Raw genomic sequence first — 24203 nt, 5'->3', positions numbered from 1 at the left:
TATGTAGAAATTAAACAACACACTCCTAAATAACCAATAAATAGGTCAAAGGAGAAATCTCAAGGGAAACTGGAAAAAAACTTTGAGATGAATGAAAACAAAAACACAGCACACCAAAACATGGGGTACAGCTAAAGCAGTGCTTAGAAGGAAATTTACAGCTATAAATGCCTATATTTAAAAAGAGATCTCAAATCAATAATCCAACCGTCCACTCAAAACACTAGAAAAAGTAAACCAAAATCAAAGCAAGCAGAAAAAAAAAAATAATGTCAGAGCAGAAACAGATAAAATAGAGAACAGAAAAACAATAGAAAAAAAAAAAAACCAATAGAACCAAAAGTCGGATCTTCGAAAAGATCAGCAAAATTGACAAATCTTTACCAAGACCTAACAAGAAAAAGACAGAAGACTCAAATTACTAAAATCAGGAATGAAAGAGAACATGTCATTACTGACTTACAGAAATAAGAATTATAAGAGAATATAATTAAAAGTTTTATGCCAGCAAATTAGATAAACTACATGACATAGACAAATTCCCAGAAAGACACAAACTACTAAAAATGACTCTAGAAGAAATAAACATCCTTAGTGAAACACTAGCAAACTGAATTCAACAGGACATTAACAGGATCATACATCAAGATCAAGTGAAATTTATCCCTGAGATGCAAGGGTGGTTCAACATACACAATAAATATGATACACCACAATAACAGAGTAAAGGATAACAATAATATGATCATCTCAATTGATGCAGAAAAAGCATTAGACAAAATTCAACATCCTTTCACAATAAAAATTCAAAAAATTAGATGCAGAAAGAATGTACGTCAACAAAATAAAGGCAATAGCTGACAAGCCCACAGCTAAACAGCATACCAAGACAGCATACTCAAGGGTGAAAAGCTATTGGTGCAAAAGTAATTGCAGTTTGGACCCGTGAATTTTAAATCATTATAACTAGGCTCAAACACATCTTTATTAATCAAAATAGGAGCCGTTACAATCAACACATTGTTGCAAATGAGGAATAACTTTGTTTATTTCTGTAGCATAAAAATCTGTGCTTCAGGATTCGACAAACTCTTGGAAAGCATTTTCTGCATCCTGCTGGTTGTGGAAGCTTTTTCCCTACAGAAAGTTGTCAAGATGCTTAAAAAAGTGGTAGTCAGTTGGTGAGAGATCAAGTGAATATGGCGAATGAGGCAAAACTCTGTAGCCCAATTCCTTCGACTTTTAAAGTGTTGGTTGTGCGAGGTGTGGTGGGGTACTGCTGTGGACAAGAATTGGGCCCTTTCTGTTGATCAATACAGGCTGCAGGTGCTGCAGTTTTCGGTGCATCTCTTCACTTTGCTGACCACCAGAAAGGCAGCAGACCACCAAACAGTGACTATGACCCTTTTTTTGGTGCAAGTTTGGCTTTGGGAAGTGCTTTGGAGCTTCTTCTGGGTCCAACCACTGAGCTGGTCATCGCCAGTTGTCGTATAAAATCCACTTTCCCTTGCACATCACAATCCAATTGAGAAATGATTTGTTGTTGTTGCATACAATAAGAGAAGACAACACTTCAAAATGACAAATTTTTTGATTTTCGGTCAGCTCACGAGGCACCCATTTATCTTTCCAATTTGCTTCAAATGCCCAATGACTGTAGAATGGTCGATGTTGAGGTCTTTGGCAACTTCTCATGTCATCATAAGAGGATCAGCTTCGATGACTGCTCTCAATTGGTCGTTGTCAACTTCTGATGGCATGCCACTGCACTCCTCACCTTCAAGGCTCTCGTCTCCTTTGCAAAACTTCTTGAACCACCACTGCACTGTACATTCGTTAGCAGTTCCTGGGCCAAATGTGTTGTTGATGTTGCAAGTTGTTGCCTCCACTTTATAACCCATTTTGAACTGGAATAAGAAAATCGTTCGAATTTGCTTTTTGTCTAACATCATTTCCACAGTCTAAAATAAATATAAACAGCAAGTAATAAGTCATTAGCAAAACATACAAAGTGAGAAATGGGCATTAAAATGATGTATAACATAACCACATTTATTTAAGAATGTATTCCAATATCAAATAGCAAATTTCAATAATGCTAAACCCACAATTACTTTTGCACCAACCTAATAAAAGCTTTTCTTCTAAGATCAGAAACAAGACAAGCATGCCCACTCTTACCCCTTCTATTCAATACAGTACTGGAAATCCTACATAGAGCAATCAGACAAGAAAAAGAAGTACATGGCATCCAAATCAGAAAAGAAAGAAAGTTATCTGTTTAGCGATGACATGACCCTACATATGAAAAACCCTAAAGACTCTACCAAAAAAACTGTAAGAACTAATAAACTGATTCAGTAAAGTTATAAGATACAAAATCAACATACAAAAATCAGTTGTTTCTATATGCGCTATCGAAAAAAAAAATTAAGAAATGATCCTATTTACAATAGTATTAAAAAACCCTAATAAATTTAAACAAGGTGAAAGATCTGTACAATGAAAACTATAAAACACTGCTGAAAGAAACTGAAGACAACACAAATAAATGGAAAGATATCCTGTGTTCAAGAATTGAAAGAATAGTTAAAATATCCACACTACCTAAAGCGATGTAATCTTAAAATTCAATGGCATTTTTCACAGAAATAGAAAAAACAATCATAAATTCATCTGTAACCACAAAAGACCTCAGAGTCAAAGCAATATTGAGTAAGAATAAAGCTGGAGGGCTATTATACTAACTGATTTCAAAATACACTACAAAGCTATAATAATCAAAACAGCATGGTACTGGCATAAAACCAACATACAGACCAGAAGAACGCAATGGAGAGCTCAAAAATAAATTCACACATTTACAGTCAATTGATCTTTGGCAAAACTGCTAAGAACATACAATGGAGAAAGGACAGTGTCTTCAATAAATGGTGCTGGGAACACTAGATACACACATGTAGAACAAGGAAGCTGGACCTGTATCTCACACAATATACAAAAATCAACTTGAAATGGATTAAAGACTTAAGACATGCAACTGTAAAATTACTAGCAGTAAACATATTAAAAAAAAAGCCTAACATTTGTCAGGGCAATTGATTCTTTTGGATATGACCCAAAAGCACAGGTAATAAAAGCAAAAATAGACAAATGGGATTACATCAAACTAAAAAGATTCTGCACAGCAAAAGAACCAATAAACAGAGTGAAGAAATAACCTACAGATGGGGCAAAATATGTGTAAACCACACATCTCATAAGGGCTTAATATCCAAAATACATAAGGAATTCAAACAATTCAATAGCAAAAAACCAAATAATCTAATTTAAAAACAGGCAAAGGACTTGAATAGATATTTCTCAAAAGAAGATATACAAATGACCAATAGGTGTATGAAAAAATGCTCAACATAACTAATTATCAGGGAAATGCAAATTAAAACCACAATGAGGTATCACCCCACCCCTGTTAGAATGGCTAATCTCCAACACATGAAAGATAACAAGTGTTGGTGAGGATGTGGAGAAACTAGAAACCTTGCCCACTGTTGTTGAGAATTTAAATTGGTATAGCCATTATGGAAAACAGTATACACATTCCTCAAAAAACTTAAAAATGGAACTAGCATATGATCCAGCAATTCCACTTCTGGGTACATATCTAAAGAAAATGAAATCAGTATGCCAAAGAAATATCTGCACTCCCACATTCAATTTCAGCATCATTCATAACAGCTTAGATAGAGACTCAAGCTAAGTGTCCATCGACAGATGAATGGATAAAGATAACGAGGTATATATAGATGAAATGGAATATTAGTCAGTCTTAAAAAGGAAGGAAATCCTGTCATTTGCAACAACATGGATTAACCTGAAGAACATTATGCTAAGTGAAATAAACTATGTACAAAAAGACAAATACCTCATGTGATTTCACTTACATGTAGAATCTAAAAATGTCAAACTCATAGAAGCAGAAGGTAGAATGCTGGTTGCCAGGGGCTGAGGGTAGGGGAAATCAGGAGAATGTTGGTAAAAGGGTACAAAGTTTCAGTTTTGCAGGATGAATAAGTCTGGAGATCCAATGTACAGCATACTGACTACAGTTAGTAATAGTGTGTTGTACATTTGAAATTTGCTAAGAGAATAATAGATCTTAAATGATCTCAGCACAATAAAAAGAGTATGTGAGGTGATGAATATGTTAATTATCTTAAGAGTGTTAGGATACTCTTGTCACAATGTATACATATATCAAAATATCACATGTACACCTTAAACATATATGTTTTCTATTTGTCAGTCATACCTCAATAAAGCTGGGAGGCAAGAAGAGAAATACATAACCTGAATAGATCTATATAGTAAAGAAACAAATAATAATTTAACAAAACAAACAAACAAACAAACAAAAACTACCCACAAAGAAAAGCCCAGGCCCAGATGGCTCCACTGGTAAATTCTACCAAACATTTAAAGCAAAACTAATACTATTTCTTCACAAACTCCCCCAAAGAACAGAAGGGGATGGACACTTCCCAACTCATTCTGGGAGGACAGTTTTACCCTGCTACCAAAACTAGACAAAGATATCACAAGAAAATTACAGACCAGTACAGATTACAAATATAGATGCAAAAATCCTCAACAAAATACTGACAAACCAAATCTAGCAAGACGTAAAAAGTATTTTACATTTAGACCAAGTCGGATTCATCCCAGGAATGCAAAGTTAGGTCCACATACAAAAGTCAATCAATAATGCACTATATTAATAGAACAAAGATCATATGATCATCTCAACAGACATAGAAAAGGTATTTGACAAAACCCAATACCCTGTTCATGATTTTAAACACAAACACACTCTCTTTCTCTCTCTCTCTCCCCCTCTCTCAGCAACCTAGAAATAGAAGGAAACTTCCTCAACCTGAGATAGGACATCTATGAAACACCCATACCTTTCCTCCCTAGAATCAGGAACAAGATAAAGATGTGTGCTCTCACCACTTCTATTCAACACTGCACTGGAGGTTCTAATCAGCACAATTAGGAAGAAAAAGAAATAAAAGGTATACTGGTTACAAAGGAAGAAGTAAAACTATCTCTTTTGGCAGATGACAGGATCTTACATATAGAAAATACTAAGGAATACCAACAACAACAACAACAAAACTATCAGAGCTAATAAACAAGTCCACCAAGACTGCAGGACACAAGATCAATACAAAAAGATCAACTAGATGTCTTTATAATAGCAACGAGCAATGTGAAATGAAATTAAGAAAACAATTCCATTTATAATACCATCAAAAAGAATATTTTATTCTTAGGAATAAATATAACAAAACAAATGGAAGACTTGTACACTAAAAACTATAAAACATCACTGAAAGAAAATAAAGATCTAAATAAATGTAAAGACATTTATGTTTATGCACTGGAAGATAAATATTACCAAGATAGCAATACTCCCCAAATTAACCTAGACATTCACTGCAATTCTTACCAAAATCCCAGCTGACTTTTTTGCAGAAAGTGATAAGGTGATCCTAAAAGTCATATTTAAATGCAAGGGACCCAGAATAGCCAAAATAATCTTGAAAAAGAACAGAGTTGGAGGATATACACTCTTACTTTCAGAACTCATTACAAAGCTACATTAATCAACACAGTGTAGTATGGTATAAAGATAGACAAATAACTCAGTGGAATCAACTTGACAGTCCAGAAATAAGCCCATACATTTATGGTCAATTAATTTTTGACCAAGGTTATAAGACAATTCAATGGGGAAAGAACAGTGTTTTCAACAAACGGTGGCAAAAGAACTGGATATCCAAATGCCAAAGAAATGAATTTGGACTCCCTCTTACCATATATGAAAATTAACTCAGAATGGATCTAAGACCTAAAAAGGAAACAAAGGTATATATCTACGTGACTTTGGATTAGGCAATAGTTTCTTAGATGTGACACCCACAGAATGAGAGAAAAATCTGCAAATCATGTATCCGACAAGAGTCTAGTACCCACTAAAGTATGAAGAAACCTTGTAACTCAAGATTAAATGCCCAATTTAAAAATGGGCAAAAGATTTGAACAGACACTTCACCAAAGAAGATATAAGAATAGTAAATAAGCACATAAAAAGATGCTCAACATTATCACTTTAGGGAACATTATCAACATAAGGGAAATACAAACTGAAAACACGAGATACCACTGCACACACCATTCAGAATGGCTATGCTATGGTTTGGATATGGTTTGTTTGTCCCCATCAAAACTAATGTTGAAATTTGGTCTCCAGTGTGGCAGTACTGGGAGGTGGGGCCTAGTGGGAGGTATTTGAATCATGACGCAGATGCCTCATGAATGGCTTCATGCTACTCTCTCACCCTAGTGAGTTCTCACTCTGGCAAGACTAGATTAGTTCACAAAAGAGTAGGTTGTTATAAAGCAAGGTTCTTCCTCTTTCGTCCCTCTTCACATGTTTGCTTCCCTTTTGACCTTTTCTGCCATGTTATGAGGCAGCATAAAAGCCCTAACCAGAAGCCAAGTCCATGCCCTTGAAATTCCCAGCCTGCAGAATTGTGAGTGAAATAAACCTCTTCTTTTTATAAATTACCCAGTTTCAGGTATTCTGTTATCATAACAGAAAACAGACTAAAACAGGCTGTAATAAAAAAGACAATAACAAGCATTGGCAAGGATGTGGAGAAGCTGCAACCCTTATGCATTGCTGATGGGAATATAAAATCGTATAGCTATTTTGGAGAAGTTTGGCAGTTCCTCAAAACATTAAACAGAGTTATCGTAAGAATCAGAAATTCCACTCCTAACTATATACCTAAGGAAACTAAAACATGTCTACACAAAAATTTCTAACAGAGTGTTCATAACAGTTCCTAACATTTATGTCAAAAAATGGGAACAACCCCAATGTCCACCAATTCACAAATGGATAAACAAAATGTAGCATATCCATATAATGGAATATTAAACCATAAAAAGGAGTAAGTACTGATATATACTACAACAATCATGAATCATGAAAACATTGTGCTAAGAGAAAAAAGCCAGACACAAAATGCCACATATTGTAGAATTCCATTTGTATGAAATATCCAGAATAGGCAGATCCAAAGAGCAAGAAAGGAAACCAGTGGTTGCCAGGAGCTAGAGTATAGGGTAGGGGAGCAGAGGAGTTGCTGCTAATGTTTGTGGGTTTCAGTTTTGGGGTAATAAAAGTGTTTTAGAATTTGATAGTGGTGATGGTTGCATAACCTTGTGAATACACTAAAAACCATTACATACTTCAAATGGGTCGATATGATGGTATGTACATTACATCTCAAAACAAAAAGATTATAAAAGTGCAAATTACTGGAGGAAAAAAAAGGCTTGAAAAAATATAGTAACCATTTATACAAACATTCAAATATACAGTATGTACAACTGCAAGCACACACATACACAAAGAATAGCTTTTTTTTTTTTTTTTGCAAACACCCATGAGACATTTTTTAAAAATATGAAAGCAACACAGGCACATAGGAAAAGTTTCAATCATTACAGAAAGATCAATTTCTCCTTCCCACACCAGTCCCACTATTCAGAGGCAATGACTTTTTAAAAAATTGTTTTTAATGAATTTTTGAATAGGCAATGCACACAGGCTGCTACTTATCTTTGCTTCTTATTATCTTTCTAGAGTCTCTGTCCACACAAACAAATTAAATGTATATTCTTTGGTTCCTCCCTTCTTAGTCAAAATAAAAAATACAGACTGTCTTGCATTGTATTTTCTCTTAATATATATCTTGGAGAAATTTCCAAGTCAAAATGTAGATAACTTTAAAAAAAATTCTTTAAATTCAAACTGTATATAATGACTCCTCACTATGCAAAGTAAGACTATATCCTTATATTTAGCTTCTTCTGCCAACAAGGCAGCTACAAAGTAACTTTATATCATTATAGTTTATAACATTTACCTTTCCTTCTATCTGTAACCTTACAACAGAACCACAAATTCATATGCCATAAGGGTCTGGCAAGTAAAATAAACAAGTGAAGTAGGCTTGTGGTAAAACAAAAGAAGTGGTGTATGATAGAATGAAAGTTGTCTCTACAGTTGATTCTTATGTGCTATGAACACCGAATTAGCAAATATTGAATCACTGCTCCTAGGGGAAATATAGCGTTAGGTTCCTGCGAGCCTCTGGTCACATTTTCATCAACAGATCAACACATAAACTTGTTTTATGTGTGTTTCTGTTTAAACACACCTTATTACATTAAGACACCTTATAATAAGATACTTTATTATATATATTGTTGATTCATTAACATTTAGTGCATGGCCAACAGCACTATAACTCATGCCTGAACAAAACTTATCAATATCCATATTTTCTCTGTAAGGCATATCACAGCTTTCTTATACTTCGGAACAGTAGATAACCCTTTAGCACTAGGATTGGGGATCATTTTAAACAGTAAAACCATCATTAAAAAGCACAAAAATGTGGAAAACATGGCACTAAGTAGACCAAGAAAAGAACACTTGTTTATAGTACGAAAGCTGAAACAAGACAGAATGTCTCTTTGCTGAGCCTCAGGCCACTCATATTTTTTACCACTCTGCACATGCACTGGCCCTTGAATGATTGCAAAAGCACTGAAGAACACTAATTTTGAGGTTACAAATAATTCTTCGCAAGTATGTCAATTCCAAATATGAAATCTCTGAATAATGAGGATTGTGTGTATGTGTGTGTATCCATCAAATCAAGCTTATCAATTATATTATGCAAAACCTGTGTAGCCTAGTTCGTTTATATATATTTGAAGTCCAAATCTTAAAAAATTACACTAAATCCCTCACTCTAACTATATTTTAATTTTAATAAATTCACCACATATTTATAGAACTGTTTGATATGTAAAAATTTATAATTGTCATATATCCTTTGTAGATCATTAGTCTCTAAAAAATATCTAAATTTGTACCATTTGAGGTTTCTGCCTTTGAAGAATGCTTTCTGTGCTATTCATTCAAGAATTCAAAAATACTTATTGAGGGCCTTGGTACTGCTGTAGATGCTAGGGATATGGCAGTGAAAAAACAGACTTAAGTCTATCCTCTCTTGAAGTTTCTATTACCAGAATGAAAACAGACAATAAACAAACATATAAATATTTAGCATTATGTAAGAATCCAATTAAGTTCTAATATTAAAAAAAGGTGAAGAAAAGGTTAGAGTGACATAGGTTATCATCTTACACAGAAGAGTAAGAGAAGGTCTCTCTGAAGGGGTGAAAATTGAACGAACTGAGGGAGAAGTGTGTTTGAGGCAACTGGCAAATAAACAAGCATGGATGTTGCAATGAGGCAGTTATTAGTAGAGTAGTGCAATTAGTCTAGGGCTACATCAGAAGGTCTTGTAAGGGCACAGTGAAGACACTGAATTTTATTTTAAATGCAATGGCAAGTCTTTAGAAGATTCTCACAGTTGGGGAAAAAACTGATCTCAAATTTATATTTAATTGTACTTTATTTTTCTCTGTGACTATCTGAAGTATTTTCTTTCCAGGTATTTTTAATCTTTTTTTTAGGAATGGTTTTTGTTAACAGCCTATAGATAGATTCTCATTTATTGTGATAATATATACCTGGCTTTATTTCTTCCATCTTATATAATAGCAGATAAAAATAAAATATTTTCTTTTTTACTCTTTCTCCCTCCCTTACTTTCGCTGCATTACATTTCTTTATATTCCTCCTTCTACACTCAACTGTAGTAATTTATAAGTTCTATGTACAGCAGACGACATGATTTTATATTACAGAATACCCTAAAAGCTTCACCAAAAAACTGTTAGAACTGATAAATGAATTTGGTAAAGCTTATACAAAATCAACACACAAAAATCAGCAGTGTTTCTATACACCAACAATGAACTAGCAGAAAAAGAAATCAAGAAAGTAACCCCATTTACAATAGCTACAAAAAAAAAAAAAAAAAACCCTAGGAATAAATTTAAGCAAGGTGAAAGACCTCTACAGGAAAACTATAAAATACTGATGAAAGAAACAGAAGAAGACACACACAAAAAAATGGAAAGATATCTCATGTTCACAGAAGAATTAATATTGTGAAAATGACGTACTACCAAGTGACCTACAGACTCAGTGCAATCCCTGTATCAAAATACCAATGACATTCTTCACAGAAATAGAAAAAACAACCTTAAAATTCATATAAAACCAAAAAAGACCCCCAATTAGCCAAAGCAATACTGAACAAAAAGAACAAAGCCGGAGGCATCACACTACTGGACTTTAAAATATACTACAAAGCTATAGTAACCCAAACAGCAGGATACTGGCATAAAACAAGACACATAGGCCAATGGAACAAAGAATCCAGAAATAAATCCACATTATTTATAACCAACAGATTTTTGACAGAGGCACCAGGAACATTCATTTGGGAAGGGGCAGTCTCTTCAATAAATGGTGCTGGGAAAATTGAATATCCATATGCAGAAAAATGAAATTAGACCCCTAAATCTCACCATATACAAAATTCAATTCAAAATGGATCACCTGGGCATGGTGGCTTATCCCTGTAATCCTAGCACTTTGGGAGGCCAAGGCAGGAGGACTACTTGAGCTCAGGAGTTTAAGACCAGCCTGAGCAAGAGAGACCCTGTCTCTACAAAAAACAGAAAAATTAGCCAGGCGTGGAGGTGCACGCCTATAGTCCCAACTACTTGGGAGGCTGAGGCAGGAAGACTGCTTAAGCCGAGGAGTTCGAGGTTGCAGTGAGCTATGATGACACCACTGCACCCTAGCCTGGGTGACAGAGAGAGACCCTGTCTCAAAAAAAAATGGATTATAAGACCCCAAACTATGAAACTACAAGAAGAAAACTTAGGGAAAACCTACTTCAGGACATTGTTCTGGGCAAAGATTTTATGGACAAGACTTCAACAGTACAGGCAACAAAAACATAAATAAACAAATCAATATCAAACTAAAAAGCTATTTGACAGCAAAGGAAACAACCACAAAGTGAAGAGACAACCTGCAGAATGGGAGAAAATGTGCAAACTATTCACCCAACAAGGAACTAATATCTGGAATTTATAAGGAACTCAAACAGCTCAACAGCAAAAAACCCCACAAATAATCCAGTTTGAAAATGGGCAAATGAGCTAAATAGACATCTCTCAAAAGAAGACATGCCAATGGCCAAGAGGCATATGAAAATGCTCGATATAACTAACTAATCATCAGGGAAATGCAAATCAAAATCATATGCTATATCATCTCGCCCCCGTTAGAATGGCTACCATCAAAAAGACAAAAAATAACAAATATTAATGAGGATGAAGAGAATGGGAACTCAACCACCACTGATGAGAATGTAAATGAGTATAATCATTATGGAAAACAATATGAAGGTTCCACAAAAAAATAAAAACATAACTACTATATGATCCAGCAATCCTACTACTGGGCCTATATCCAAAGAAAAGGAGATCTGTATATTGAAGAGATATCTGCACTCCCATGTTTACTGCAGCACTATTCACAATAGCCAAGATACGGAATCAACTTAAGTGCCTACCAACAGGTGAATGGATAAAGAAAATGTGGTATGTGTGCACAATGGAATACTATTTACCCATAAAAAAGAACAAAATTATCTCATTCATGGCAACATGGATGAGCTTGGAGGACATTATGTTAAATGAAGTAAGTCAGGTATAGAAAGATAACTATGGCATATTTTCATTCATATGTAGAAGCTAAAAAAGTTGATCTCATATAAGCAGAGAGTAGAATAGTGGGGAATGGTAGAGGGAAGAGGAGGCTAGCCAAATGTTGGTTAACAGATACAAAAGTGCAGTGAGACAGGAGGAATAAGTCCTAGTGTTCTGTAGTACTATACAGCGACCATAATTAACAATTTATTGTATATTTTCAAATACCCAGAAGAGTAGATTTTGAATGTTCCCAACACAAAGAAATCATGAACATTTGAGGTGATGGATATACTAATAACCCTGATTTGATCATTGCACACTATATATATGTGTATTGTAACATCACACTGTACCCCATAAACATGTACAATTATGTGTCAATTAAAAATAATAAAAGTAGAAACAAAACAAAACAAAACAAAAAAGTTCTATGTACAGTATCTCTGTTGACTGTGCTTACTTTTTTTTTTAGCAAACACACTACTCTATTTTTTTCTATAGATAAATTAAATCCTAAAAACTTACTCAAAAGATTAAAGAGTGAAACCAACAAAGATGTAATCATTAATTTAGTATCATCATCCAGTATACATTCACACTCAAATTTCCTACTGTCACAAAAATGCCCTTAACAACTGTTTTTTTCCCCAATCTAGGAGCAAATCAGGATTCATAAGTTCACACACTATGTTTGGCTGCTACATCTCTTTAAGTCTCATCCAATCTAGAACAATCCCATTTGCCTTCCCTTGTTTTTCATGACACTGAATACTTTGATGAGTCCAGGCCAGTTGTTCAGCAGAATGTCCCAGGAGTATTTTCTCATGAGTAAATTCAAACCAAACATTTCAAGCATTAAAACTAGAGGTGATTTGTGTATCAAATTAGGATTCACATGTCAGATTCTCTGTAACAATGCCAAGAAAAAGTCTGACTTTGTTTATCATAGTGGTGACCAATGGTGTCCATTTAAAAGACACACTTCTGTTTTGTAATTAATAACTAATTTATTGGGTGAAACACTGAAACCTTGTAAATATACTGTTTTTCAAAACATTTTACTAAACGGTTTTAGCATCCATTGATGGTCCTTGCCTTAATAATTATCTGGGGGATATCAAATGGTGATTTTTCTGATGCTGTATTAGCTGGCATTCTTATAAGAGACTACTATATAAGCTTGCGCCAAGATCTTGGTTCCTAAGTACCATTCTTCATTAAAATGAAGCAGAAATCCTTGTCGAATGTCTGCTCACATTCATTATACAAAGTACAAAGTGAGCCAGAAATATCTTATGTCTGAAAACAATGACTGATAAAAGATCTCAAAAGTGACAATTTGGGCCAAGCATGGTGTAGAACCAAGGCAGAAAAATAACAAATCTCACCATTTAAGAGATAAAACACTCATATTCTATGAAAAAAAAGTGGCACATGTCTACAAAAGCACACTTAAAAACTAAAAAATAAAAGAATAGAAAAACATGTCTAAGACAAATATGAACCAAAAGAAAGCTAAAGGAAACAATAAATATTATACAGTCATGAAAGGAACAGAACAAGAAGATATATGCATATAAAAATATGGCCTCAAAATATTTCAAGCAAAAACTGATAAAAAGCAAGCAGAAATACATAAACCAACAATCACAGATAAAAGATTTTAATACATCTCTCTTACAAAAAGATCAAGTTCACAATATAAGAAGCTAAGATCTGAACAAATACAATTAAGAGCTATTAGATATGAAATGTTTATAAAATAGGGCATATCCAGAGATCATGTCATAAAAATTATATTTTCCATCTATAATGCAATAAACTGAAAATCTATAACAGGATAGCTCAGAATATCACATATTAATAGCCCTTGTGTTAAAAAGAAGGGTAATTATGAAATATATATATCAGAATAACAAAAATAGCACCTATCAACATCTGTGGAACACAGCTAAAGTGGTTCTTAGATGGACAGCATTAATTAGGAAACAAGAAAAGTTAAAATAAATGGGCTGATACTACTTCGCATCCGCTAAAATAACCAAAATGAAAAAGAATCACAAGACTGAATGTTGGTAAGGATGTGGAAAAATTAAAATTCTTATACACAGCTAGGCACAGTGGCTCACATCTGTCATCCCAGCACTTTGAGGGTCTGAGGCAGGAGGGTCACTTGAAGCCAAAAGATCAAAACCAGCCTGGGCAACACAGTGAAATCTCATCTCTACAAAAACTTTATTTTAAAAAATTGGCCAGGTGTGGTGGCGTGCAACTTTAGTCCCAGCTACTTGGGAGGCTGGGGGTAGGAGGATCACTTGACTCCAGGAGTTTAAGGTTGCAATGAGCTACGATGACACCACTGCAGTCTACTATGGCCAACAGAGCAAGATGTTGTCTCAAAAGAAAAAAAAAATTCTTATACACTGCTGGTTGGAGTATAAGCTGGTACAAATACTTTGGAAATCTGGCAGTTTCTAATCAAATTAGACATACATCTACACTACTCCCTTAAGTATTTTCCCAAGAGAAATGAAAATATATGTCCACCAAAACATTTGTCCAAAAATGTTTACAGCAATCTTATTCACAACAAGCAAAACTAAAAACATCCAAGTATCATTCTACAAATGGGTAACAAATCCTGGTATATCCATACAGCAGAATACTATTCAGCGACAAAAGGAATGAACTACTAAAACAGCAACAACATTGATTGATCTCAAAAATATTATGTTAAATGAAGGAAAGCAGATACAAAAGAATATACTGTATGATTCCAATTACTGTATATGGAATCTAAACACAGGCAAAACTAACCTATAGTAAGAGAAATTAGATTATGGTTGAGGAATAGGGTTTGAAAAGTGGGAACTGACCAGAAAGGGGCAGGAGAAAACTTTTTTGAGGGATGGAAATGTTCTATATTTTGGGGCGGTGGTATTTATACCATGTAAGCAATTTCTGAATCTAAGAGGAAGGAATACACAAATGTTTACAGTAGTTTTGCTCCTAATTATCAAAACATTGGAAACAACTCAAATGTTCCTCACGTAGAAAATGCACTAAAAAGAAGTATGGTATATTCGTATAATGAAATACTATTTAGCAATAAAAAGAGTCAAACCATTGGTAACATCCAACAATATGGATCAATCTCAAATGAATACATTATACTAGGTTAAAACAAGCCAGACTCAAAAGGCTACACATTACAACACGTACTCTATTTAGATGGCATTCCTAAAAAGCTAAACTAAAAGACTAGAAAACAGATCCATGGTTACCACAATCTAATCACATGAGTACTTAAAAGTAGAAACTCAATCTTTCCAGGACATTGTCAGAGGGAGATAAGACCTGGGAGGAAGGGTCCAGGAGATGAGATGTTGCTAGCTTTGAAAATGAAGGAACAACCAAGCCAAGGAATGTGGCAGCCTCTAGAAACTGAAAAAGGCAAGGAAAAACAGCTTCCCCTAGAGCCTCCAGAAAGGATTACAGCCCAGTAGGCACCTTGATTTTATCCCATGAAACCAGTGTCAGACTTCTGACCTACAAAACTATAAGATAACAAATTTACATTGTTTTAAACACCTAAGTCCGTGGCAATTTGTTATGACAGCAAAAGAAAAATACAGATTTAATGACCTAAAAGGATGAGGAAATAGTGAAATAAATCACCATCTTTCAGTTTTCTTCTTGCCTTGCATCATTTTTCAAGTACTGTATCATCTTTCAAGAATATATAAAAGACAAGAGATATCATCTTTATAATCTAATCTTAGCTTTCCCTGACTCCATCTGAGAATTCAGAAATTTTCATTTTCAACCCACAACGGCCAAGAAAAGAAAATGACAGAGGAGGACATCTTATGATTATTAGAAAAATCAAAAAATAAATACAAAGAGATAGATAACAGCCTGTCTAGACTCTTTTAAAACTGATGATAGTGACACTGACCATTTAAGTGAAATCTCAGTCATCAGATAACATAATCCTAAATAAATTTTCTCAAATTCATTCAAGAATCATTTAATTGAATATATTTCTAAGGAAAAAAGGAAACAGTATTTTCATCAGTCATTCAACTGAAGGACTTCATTACATAATATTCTGCAATAAGAACCTGGACAATCTCATTATGCTCGAAGGACATATCACAGTATTCTTTCATCTTTTATGATGTCTGTAAACCAAAATTTACTTGATACCAAGAGGTGTACTATGTAATTCATATTAAAATTTCTAATAAAGTTGTTTTCCTATTTCTATAAATTAGCAGTAAAATAATTACAAATAGAAAAATAGAAAAAGGGTCTATTTGACCCAGATGGTTAATGGTGATGCTTATTTTTCTTAGTATACCAAGAGTTACTCAAAACCAAGAGGCATAAGGCAAAAAAATCAGTGAGTTTGATTACAACAAATTTAAAGAGTTCAATGTACAATGTACTCATGTAACTCCTGCTCAATGATGGATACCATGAACAAAGTTAATAAAAATATGACAAAATGGGAGGAGTTACTTGCAATAAATGAAATCAACAAGACTGGGAACATGGGAAAATTAGCTCAAAAAAGAAATAATACTAATAGAAAAACAGACAAAGGATTAGAATAATTTATAAGAGACTCCCCAAAACCTAACAAGCATATGAAGAAATGCTCAAAATAACTGATGGTACAAGTGAAACAATGAGATATTTCATACTCATTAGACTATCAAAAATGAGAAATGTGGATGCTGCCAAGTGTTTCTGGGACATGAGGATACAGAAATACTCATGCACTCTGCTGAATGTGCAGATTAGTACAACTGTTCTGAATAGCAATTGTGCACTATTTATTCAGTTTAAGTCCACACATACCCTATGACGTAGCAATTACGCTCTTGGGAATACATATTAAATAAATGCTCACGAAAGTCCATAGGAGAACAAGTACAAGAATACTCATTGCAGCATGAGGTAGTGGGGAGCTGAAGGCAACCTGTGTAGATCACTGGTAGGCCTAACAGATACACTATTAAGTTTAATGCAGCAGCCAGAAGCAGTGGATTAGATATACAGATAGGAATATGGGTAATAAGGACAGGAAGGGTAAGAAATTATATAATGGGAGATACGCAGTAGAATCTACCAAACTCCTGTTTATCCCTAAAATGTATTATGTTGTATTATAACATAATACCCCTGAAACATGGTATTCTATATTAGAAGTCAAGTTTATAAACACCGATTTTACTTTTTCTACACATTACGAAGTTATAATAAGTAATAATTTGCTATTAAGCACATATGTACGGATCCTTTACAAAATATATTTTAGACCATTTAATACGAAGAAAAATTGTCAAATAAAGATTAAAATTTTGCTCACTTTAGCTCCAACACTGCAACTGCCAGTACTCCCAGTGCTCCCACTTGCAACTCCAGTAAATCTAGCTTCCAATAACTCTTGCCTTCTTGGATCCAGACTATGAAGCTCATCCATTGCACCTATTAAGGAAAAAAAAAATTAAAAAAAATATATGTGTGTATGTGTGCATGTATGCATATTTATATATAACAAAGACTGTGTATGTGGTTAGTTGAGATGTCAATAAAAATTTATGAATGAATGCTACACACAGATAAAATTAAGAGACTTAATTTTTTTAACATCTCCACACATTTATCAAAATATCCTACAATGGATTTCTAACACTTCTGACTGCAACTCATGGAAAGAAATGTATTTTCCATCCAATTCAGTACACAGATATATACATACATATATTTAAAAGTTTCAGAGAATACTTAACATTACTACACTGCAGCAAAAAATACTTTACAGTATCTATTTTCTGTCTATTCTAGTCCATTTAGAAAAAAAACACTGGTTAAAAGCTATTAAATTTCATATGCTATTAATGGACCATGGGTCCAGAGTCTGAACAATACTATTTCTCACAGTGTAAATCTCCTGGCTCTACACTTATACAAAATTTTTATATTAAGTGGTATTACCACTTAATTATTTTGTTTATGTACACCTAATGACTAACTACATTTAGTCATTCTGGGAAGAATTAGTATTCTGGGAAGAATTGTTTTATTATTGTCACATCCCTGGAGATTTTTTTGTACAGTCGATAGTTTTAGTTTTAAGTTTCCATTGGGTAGATGGAACACACACATTTATCAAACAGATCGCTAAAGTAACACCTACTATTAAATAATCACCTGAAGAATGAAGGGGGGAAAATTTAGCACCCTAATATAATTGTTACTATGCAGACTGAAAGCACCACAAATTCTAACTGAAGTTCAATTAAATTCTTAAAAATTCTTTTATCTATGTCTGGTAATTCCCCTACTGAAAAAATCCTAGAAGTGACAAAAATTAGTGACTCTCAAAGGTAGCAAAGAAGATATTATCAGAATCCAAAATGATTTGGAGAACATTTTCAAACTATATTAGCCCCCTTGTACACACCATGACATTCTTTTCCTAAAAGTTAACAATTATTCCTATAGATCTTATCTTTTAAAGTTCCCTTTCTTACCTTTCATCCTCTCTGCAAAGAGGACTGGATGGTAGTGACCACCCTTCCACGTTTATTTGCATCCCTGTATCTGAATATACCTTTCCCTGTGCCCTCCTCCTTCCATCTCAGAAAAAATCTCCCTCTAAAAAGCTAAAGCCTCTAACTCTTGCTTTTTTTATGCCATTCCTTCTTGATATCCAAGAGGTCTTTCATTGACATGTACACCATCTCTCTGGCACCTTCTCCCTCCTTGCCTCTCTGCCCTCATTTATGTCTTTTTTAAAAAATCCACCTTAGCTTAAATTTCATGCTATTAATATTATCATTTAATTCTTCCCATAAACTGGTGATTTATAACCACATCATCCTTAGTATCACCAATGTGTCCAATTTTTTTCCCTGATCCTGCCATTATATCAGAAACTCTGTACTATTCCTTTATTGGGGGGGGAAATGAAACAAAAATATACAATTCTAGTTCTCACAATTCAACCATACCTTTTGTTTCCCCCCTTGTTCTCTTTTAACTATGAATATCCCCCAAGAGTCAATCCATGGCCAATAGCCAATCCTTCCATTCTCATTCCAGACTAACTGTGGCTTCAAACTTACTGTTCTCAAATCAAACACCTCTTACATGCCAGGTCTGCCATGTCTCAAGATGGGCACCAAAATTAAAAACTTCATCACAATCAACAGAGTAAAATGGCAACCCACACAATGGAAAAAGAAAATATCTGAAAATCATATATCTGAAAAGATTGATATCTGGAATATATAAAGAACTACAACTCAACAACAAAACAATACCCTAATTTAAAAATGAGCAAAAGACTTGAATAGAAATTGCCCCAAAGAAGATACAGAAATGGCTAATAAGCACATGAGAAGATGCTCAACAACATTAATTAGGGAAATGCTAATCAAAATAATGAAATACCACTTCACACCCATCAGACTGATTGTTATCAAAAAACCAAAAATAAGACTGGGCGTGGTGGCTCATGCCTGTAATCCTAGCACTCTGGGAGGCCAAGGCGGGTGGATCGTTTGAGCTCAGGAGTTCGAGACCAGCCTGAGCAAGACCGAGACCCTGTCTCTACTAAAAAAATAGAAAGAAATTATATGGACAACTAAAAATATATACAGAAAAAATTAGCCAGGCATGGTGGCATACACCTGTAGTCCCAGCTACTCGGGAGGCTGAGGCAGGAGGATTGCTTGAGCCCAGGAGTTTGAGGTTGCTGTGAGCTATAGGCTGACACCATGGCACTCTAACCCAGGCAACAGAGCGAGACTCTGTCTCAAAAAAAAAAAAAAAAGTGCTCGTGAGGATGGAGAAATTGGAACCCTTGTGCATTGGTAGTGGGAATGTAAACCAGTGCAGCTGCTATGGAAAACAGTATGAAGGTTCCTAAAAAAATGAAACACGGAATTACCACATGATCCAGCAATTCCACTTCTCAATATAGAACCAACAGAAATGAAAGCAGAAACTCAAAAAGATATTTGTACAAACATGTTCACAGCAGCATTATTCCCAACAGCCAAAAGGTGGAAGCAATCCAAATGGACATGGATAAAATGTGATATATACACACAATGGAATATTCAACCTTAAAAATGAATAAAATTTCAGTGCATGCTACAATATGGAAAAGCTTGAAGATGCTAAGTAAAGTAAGCTAGTCACAAAAGGTGGTTGCTGGAGAATAAGGGGCTGTGGTAGAATAGGGAATCACTGTTTAATGGATACAGCATTTCAGTTGGGAAAGATAGAAAAGTTCTAGAGATGAATAGTGGCAGTGGCAGCACAACAATGTGAATGTACTTAATGTCACTAAACTATACACCTAAAAATGGTTAAAATGGTAAATTTTCTCTTATGTACATTTTACAATTTTAAAAAAATAATTTAAAAAATATTTAAAAATCAATAAATTGGACTTCATCAAAAGTTTAAAATTTTGCTAATTCAAAAGACATGGTTATAAAGTGAAAATACAAGAGATGAGAAGAAAATATTTGTAAAGCATATATGTGCTATATATTATGCCCACTCTTCGGCTTGGTAACTGGTAAATGCCACACTGGAATTCTGCAGGGAAAATGAGGACATCGGGCCCTACTTTGACCCGAACCAGCTAATAATATTGTGTTATTTTATTTTTCATTGTTTTTCTCAGACATATACCTTCTTCTAGGACCCCAATCCTCCTCCAAGAGGTCTTAGAGGAAGCTATGCACCCAAGAACAAACAAGTTTCTAAACAAAAACTCTTACTAGAGGCATCAACAAGGATTCCTTAATCCTTAATACCTTCTAACAAATTTTTAAGACATTTAAAGAAGCAATATATGCAAGAGACCATGGTATAATTCCTGGCACATAACAGATACTTAACAAATGTTAATCTTGAATAGCAGAAACTTGCTACTCAAAATGTAGCCCATGGTCCAGCAGCAACTATATCAATTAGGATGCTTATGAGAAATGCAAAATCATGGATCCCTCCAGACCTACCAAATCAGATTCTGCATCTTAACAAGATCCTCAGGTAATTACTACATGTGAAATTCACATATGAGAAGCCCTGCTGTAGAACAGGGATCTGTAACTTTCTCTGTAAAAGGTCCAATCATAACTATTTTTGTCTTTGTAGGCAAATAGGAAAAAAATCGTGTAGACATTTATGTAACAAGAGAAAAAATTCCTACAAACTTCTGACAAAATTCAAGGTATAATAACTGAATAAACTATTTTATAAGTCTGCTAAAGAAAAGAATAGAATCCTTTTTGAGGGAATAACACCTTACTTAATTGGGGCTTCCATATCATCAAAATCTGTTACAAATACTTATCTATTGATGCTGATCTGTAATGAGATTTTATGTATTTATCTCTGAAAATGTCTTTTAACAGAAATAGGTACTGCCAAATATTGATATCAACCCACATAAACATGATTGTAATAGAGCATATTCATTACTCAGAAGGCAGTTATATAATTCTATTATATTCTTTTGATATTTTCTTTTTTAGTATGTTATTACATTGCAAATTAATCACTTCCAACTGAAGGTTAGGTAGAAGTTTCTCAACTACATAATTAAATGAGTTTTGATATATGGAAATTTTCTTTGTATTTGCATCAATGTCTGAAAGATGCTGTTGGAACTAAAGTTTGAGAATGGAAAATACATCCTTGCAAATGCATGTGGGAATGAAGACATAACTTTTCTGACAGCGTAAGAAGTATACAGAGTTATTAGCTTGACATTATTTGGGATTCAAACATCGGTTGCTATTGAAATGACTTTAGTGCAATCTAAGTTTCACATAAGTACTATTTTGCCTGGTATTTTTGTTGTTGTTAAATTCATTTTAAAACATTATCAAGTCTGCAGAAAAAGCTAATTTCCAAAGCTAATCAGTAACTGATTAATAATGGTTGAGGGAAGTCCCTCTTTGTTCAGAAAAGTTTCAGCCTCAGCCTTTTGCTCAATTAAAACACTACCACTGCCACACCAGTCAGGATATTCAGCCGCTACTTCTAACAAAAACTTAAGTAGCTGATGTTAGTTACATCCATAACAGTGAATGACTTCACAGTTGACAGTACTGATTCAACAACACACATGATATTAACAGATTCAAATATTTTCTGCAAAGTACCTACAGATAACACAACAAATAACACAGGCTTTGAACTCCTTACATTTTTACAAGCTTTGTAAATTAGTCCAACTAAGCCTTTTTCTGCTCTATACATATTTTCTTACTATCAGTTACAACACATCTTAGCAGATTCCACTTCAGATTGTACTTAGCGTTTTTCTCAACTTTGAAAATATTCTTGCCTGTAGTCGTTCTTCACAGAGGCTAATTTTTCTGCAACTTCAAATTTGGCACTGGTTCCTTGAATAAACAACAACTGAGTACTATCAATAACATCTGCTGGTTTATCAAGAGCCAAAGAAAACTACTCTAAATCATATGCCTTGTTTTTTAATTGACTATTGATGTTGGTTCAAATGTCTTCAACTCTTAAATCAACTGTTCTTGCCAGAAAGCTTATAGTCTAAAACAAGGTTCTTTTCTCTGAACATAATTTTTTTGACTGCTGCAATCAAACACAATTTAATTAACTCAACATCAGTAAATGGCTTTCCTTGCTTGGCAAACAAGCCACTTGGAAACAAATTTCAGTGGAAGCCTCATTTTCATTTTTATTTTTATGCAGAAATAAGGCTGTGATGAGATATTCCATTTTAAGTTTTCTAGTTTTTCTGACTGTTGCTTTCCTGAGAGTTGTACATATTGTGGTACATGATTAGTCTGGTAATTTCAATGTACACTGTGTTCTTCTATCACAGCTAGCATGTCACTGAATAATAAGAACAATGTTTTGCTATCTAATTCAATAACAAAATAACTCACACTCCACTACACCTTAAAAGCATGCCACTGAAAGTCCATTTTTCTCTTCTTTTCTTGTTTTGACATGATGAATAGGCAGTGGTAATAAATAAATAAATACTGCAGACTGGCAATAGATGGGGCACTCAAAATACTCTCAAGTTATAACTGCAGCATTGAAATTTGTAGTGCACCAATCAGCAGTTCAAGGTGATAAGAATGCCATATATGGTTTCTGTCACAACAACTCAGCTCTGCCACTGTAATGCAAAAGCAGCTGTGTTCCAATTAGACTTTTTTTATGGACACAAAAATTTGAGTTCCCCATGTCACAAGCATTATTCTTCCTTTGATTTTTTTTAACCATGTAAAAACATAAAAATAAGTAGTCTGCTGACTCCTGTTCTACAAAGCACATTTCAAAGATTTCGATCTTCTATGGACTCAAACTGTCATTTCTGACACACACCAAAAAATCCAGTCTTTAATTACAAGAGGTGGAATTCTCTGAGGAAAATGTAATTTCACCATAATTCATTAAATGCTTTATTATATAACAAATGTTTATACTTTTGAAAAAGAAATTATAAAAGCCACTATAAAGACTATAACCATTCTTAAAGAATACCTCATTTCAAAATACAACTACCTGTCTTCTAATTATGCTACTATTACTAAACTGTTTCCAAAATTTACAAATGTAAATCTAAAATTTCACATAAAATATATTACAAGGGATGTCACTACTCAAATTAGGTATCAATCACATACTATATGGTGAAGAAAATTTTAGGGAAACATAAAGGACACGATTTGATCCCTTAAAGCAGTTTGTTATACCCCATTCTAATAGAATATTTTCTCTCTCTCCCTGTCTTTCACACATACACACACACTCACTCAATAAATGTTAGCTATTATAGAAGTACAGAAAGGTAGCAAGGATGATATATTTGGACATATTAGTTCTGGCTAGTCAACATTATTTTGTAGTTATACCACCTTTACTTATGATAAGGAATCATTTTTCATTATATAATTTTTTTAGTTGCCTTAGGTCTTCATCTTCCTTGACAGTCAAAACAAAATCAGGCTGGGCGCCGTGGCTCACGCCTATAATCCTAGCACTCTGGGAGGCCGAGGTGGGCGGATCGCTCGAGGTCAGGAGCTCGAGACCAGCCTGAGCAAGAGCGAGACCCCATCTCTACTAAAAATAGAAAGAAATTATCTGGACAACTAAAAATATATATAGAAAAAATTAGCCGGGCATGGTGGCGCATGCCTGTAGTCCCAGCTTGGGAGGCTGAGGCAGTAGGATCGCTTGAGCCCAGGAATTTGAGGTTGCTGTGAGCCAGGCTGACGCCATAGCACTCTAGCCAGGGCAACAGAGCGAGACTCTGTCTCAAAAAAAAAAAAAAAAAAAAAAAAATCAAAATATACTTCAAAAGTATGCTTTTAAAATGTTAATAC

The 24203-nt window shown here is 34.3% G+C and overlaps 1 protein-coding gene across 3 annotated transcripts in view; it reads right to left on the bottom strand.

The window, feature by feature from the left end:
• TLK1 (tousled like kinase 1) overlaps positions 1-24203 on the bottom strand; it is a 141009-nt gene that overhangs the window by 87611 nt on the left and 29195 nt on the right. For all 3 annotated transcript variants that reach the window (XM_045558713.1, XM_045558715.1, XM_045558714.1), the window contains one exon: positions 17165-17283. In XM_045558713.1, the coding sequence (XP_045414669.1) occupies positions 17165-17283 (119 nt within the window). The remainder of the gene's footprint in view (positions 1-17164; positions 17284-24203) is intronic.

This window comes from Lemur catta, chromosome 8 (genome assembly GCF_020740605.2).
Source record: "Lemur catta isolate mLemCat1 chromosome 8, mLemCat1.pri, whole genome shotgun sequence".
In the NCBI taxonomy this organism is placed as follows: Eukaryota; Metazoa; Chordata; class Mammalia; order Primates; family Lemuridae; genus Lemur; species Lemur catta.
The sequence above is the reverse complement of the archived record's forward strand: the minus strand, read 5'-3'. Positions and strand labels throughout refer to the sequence as shown.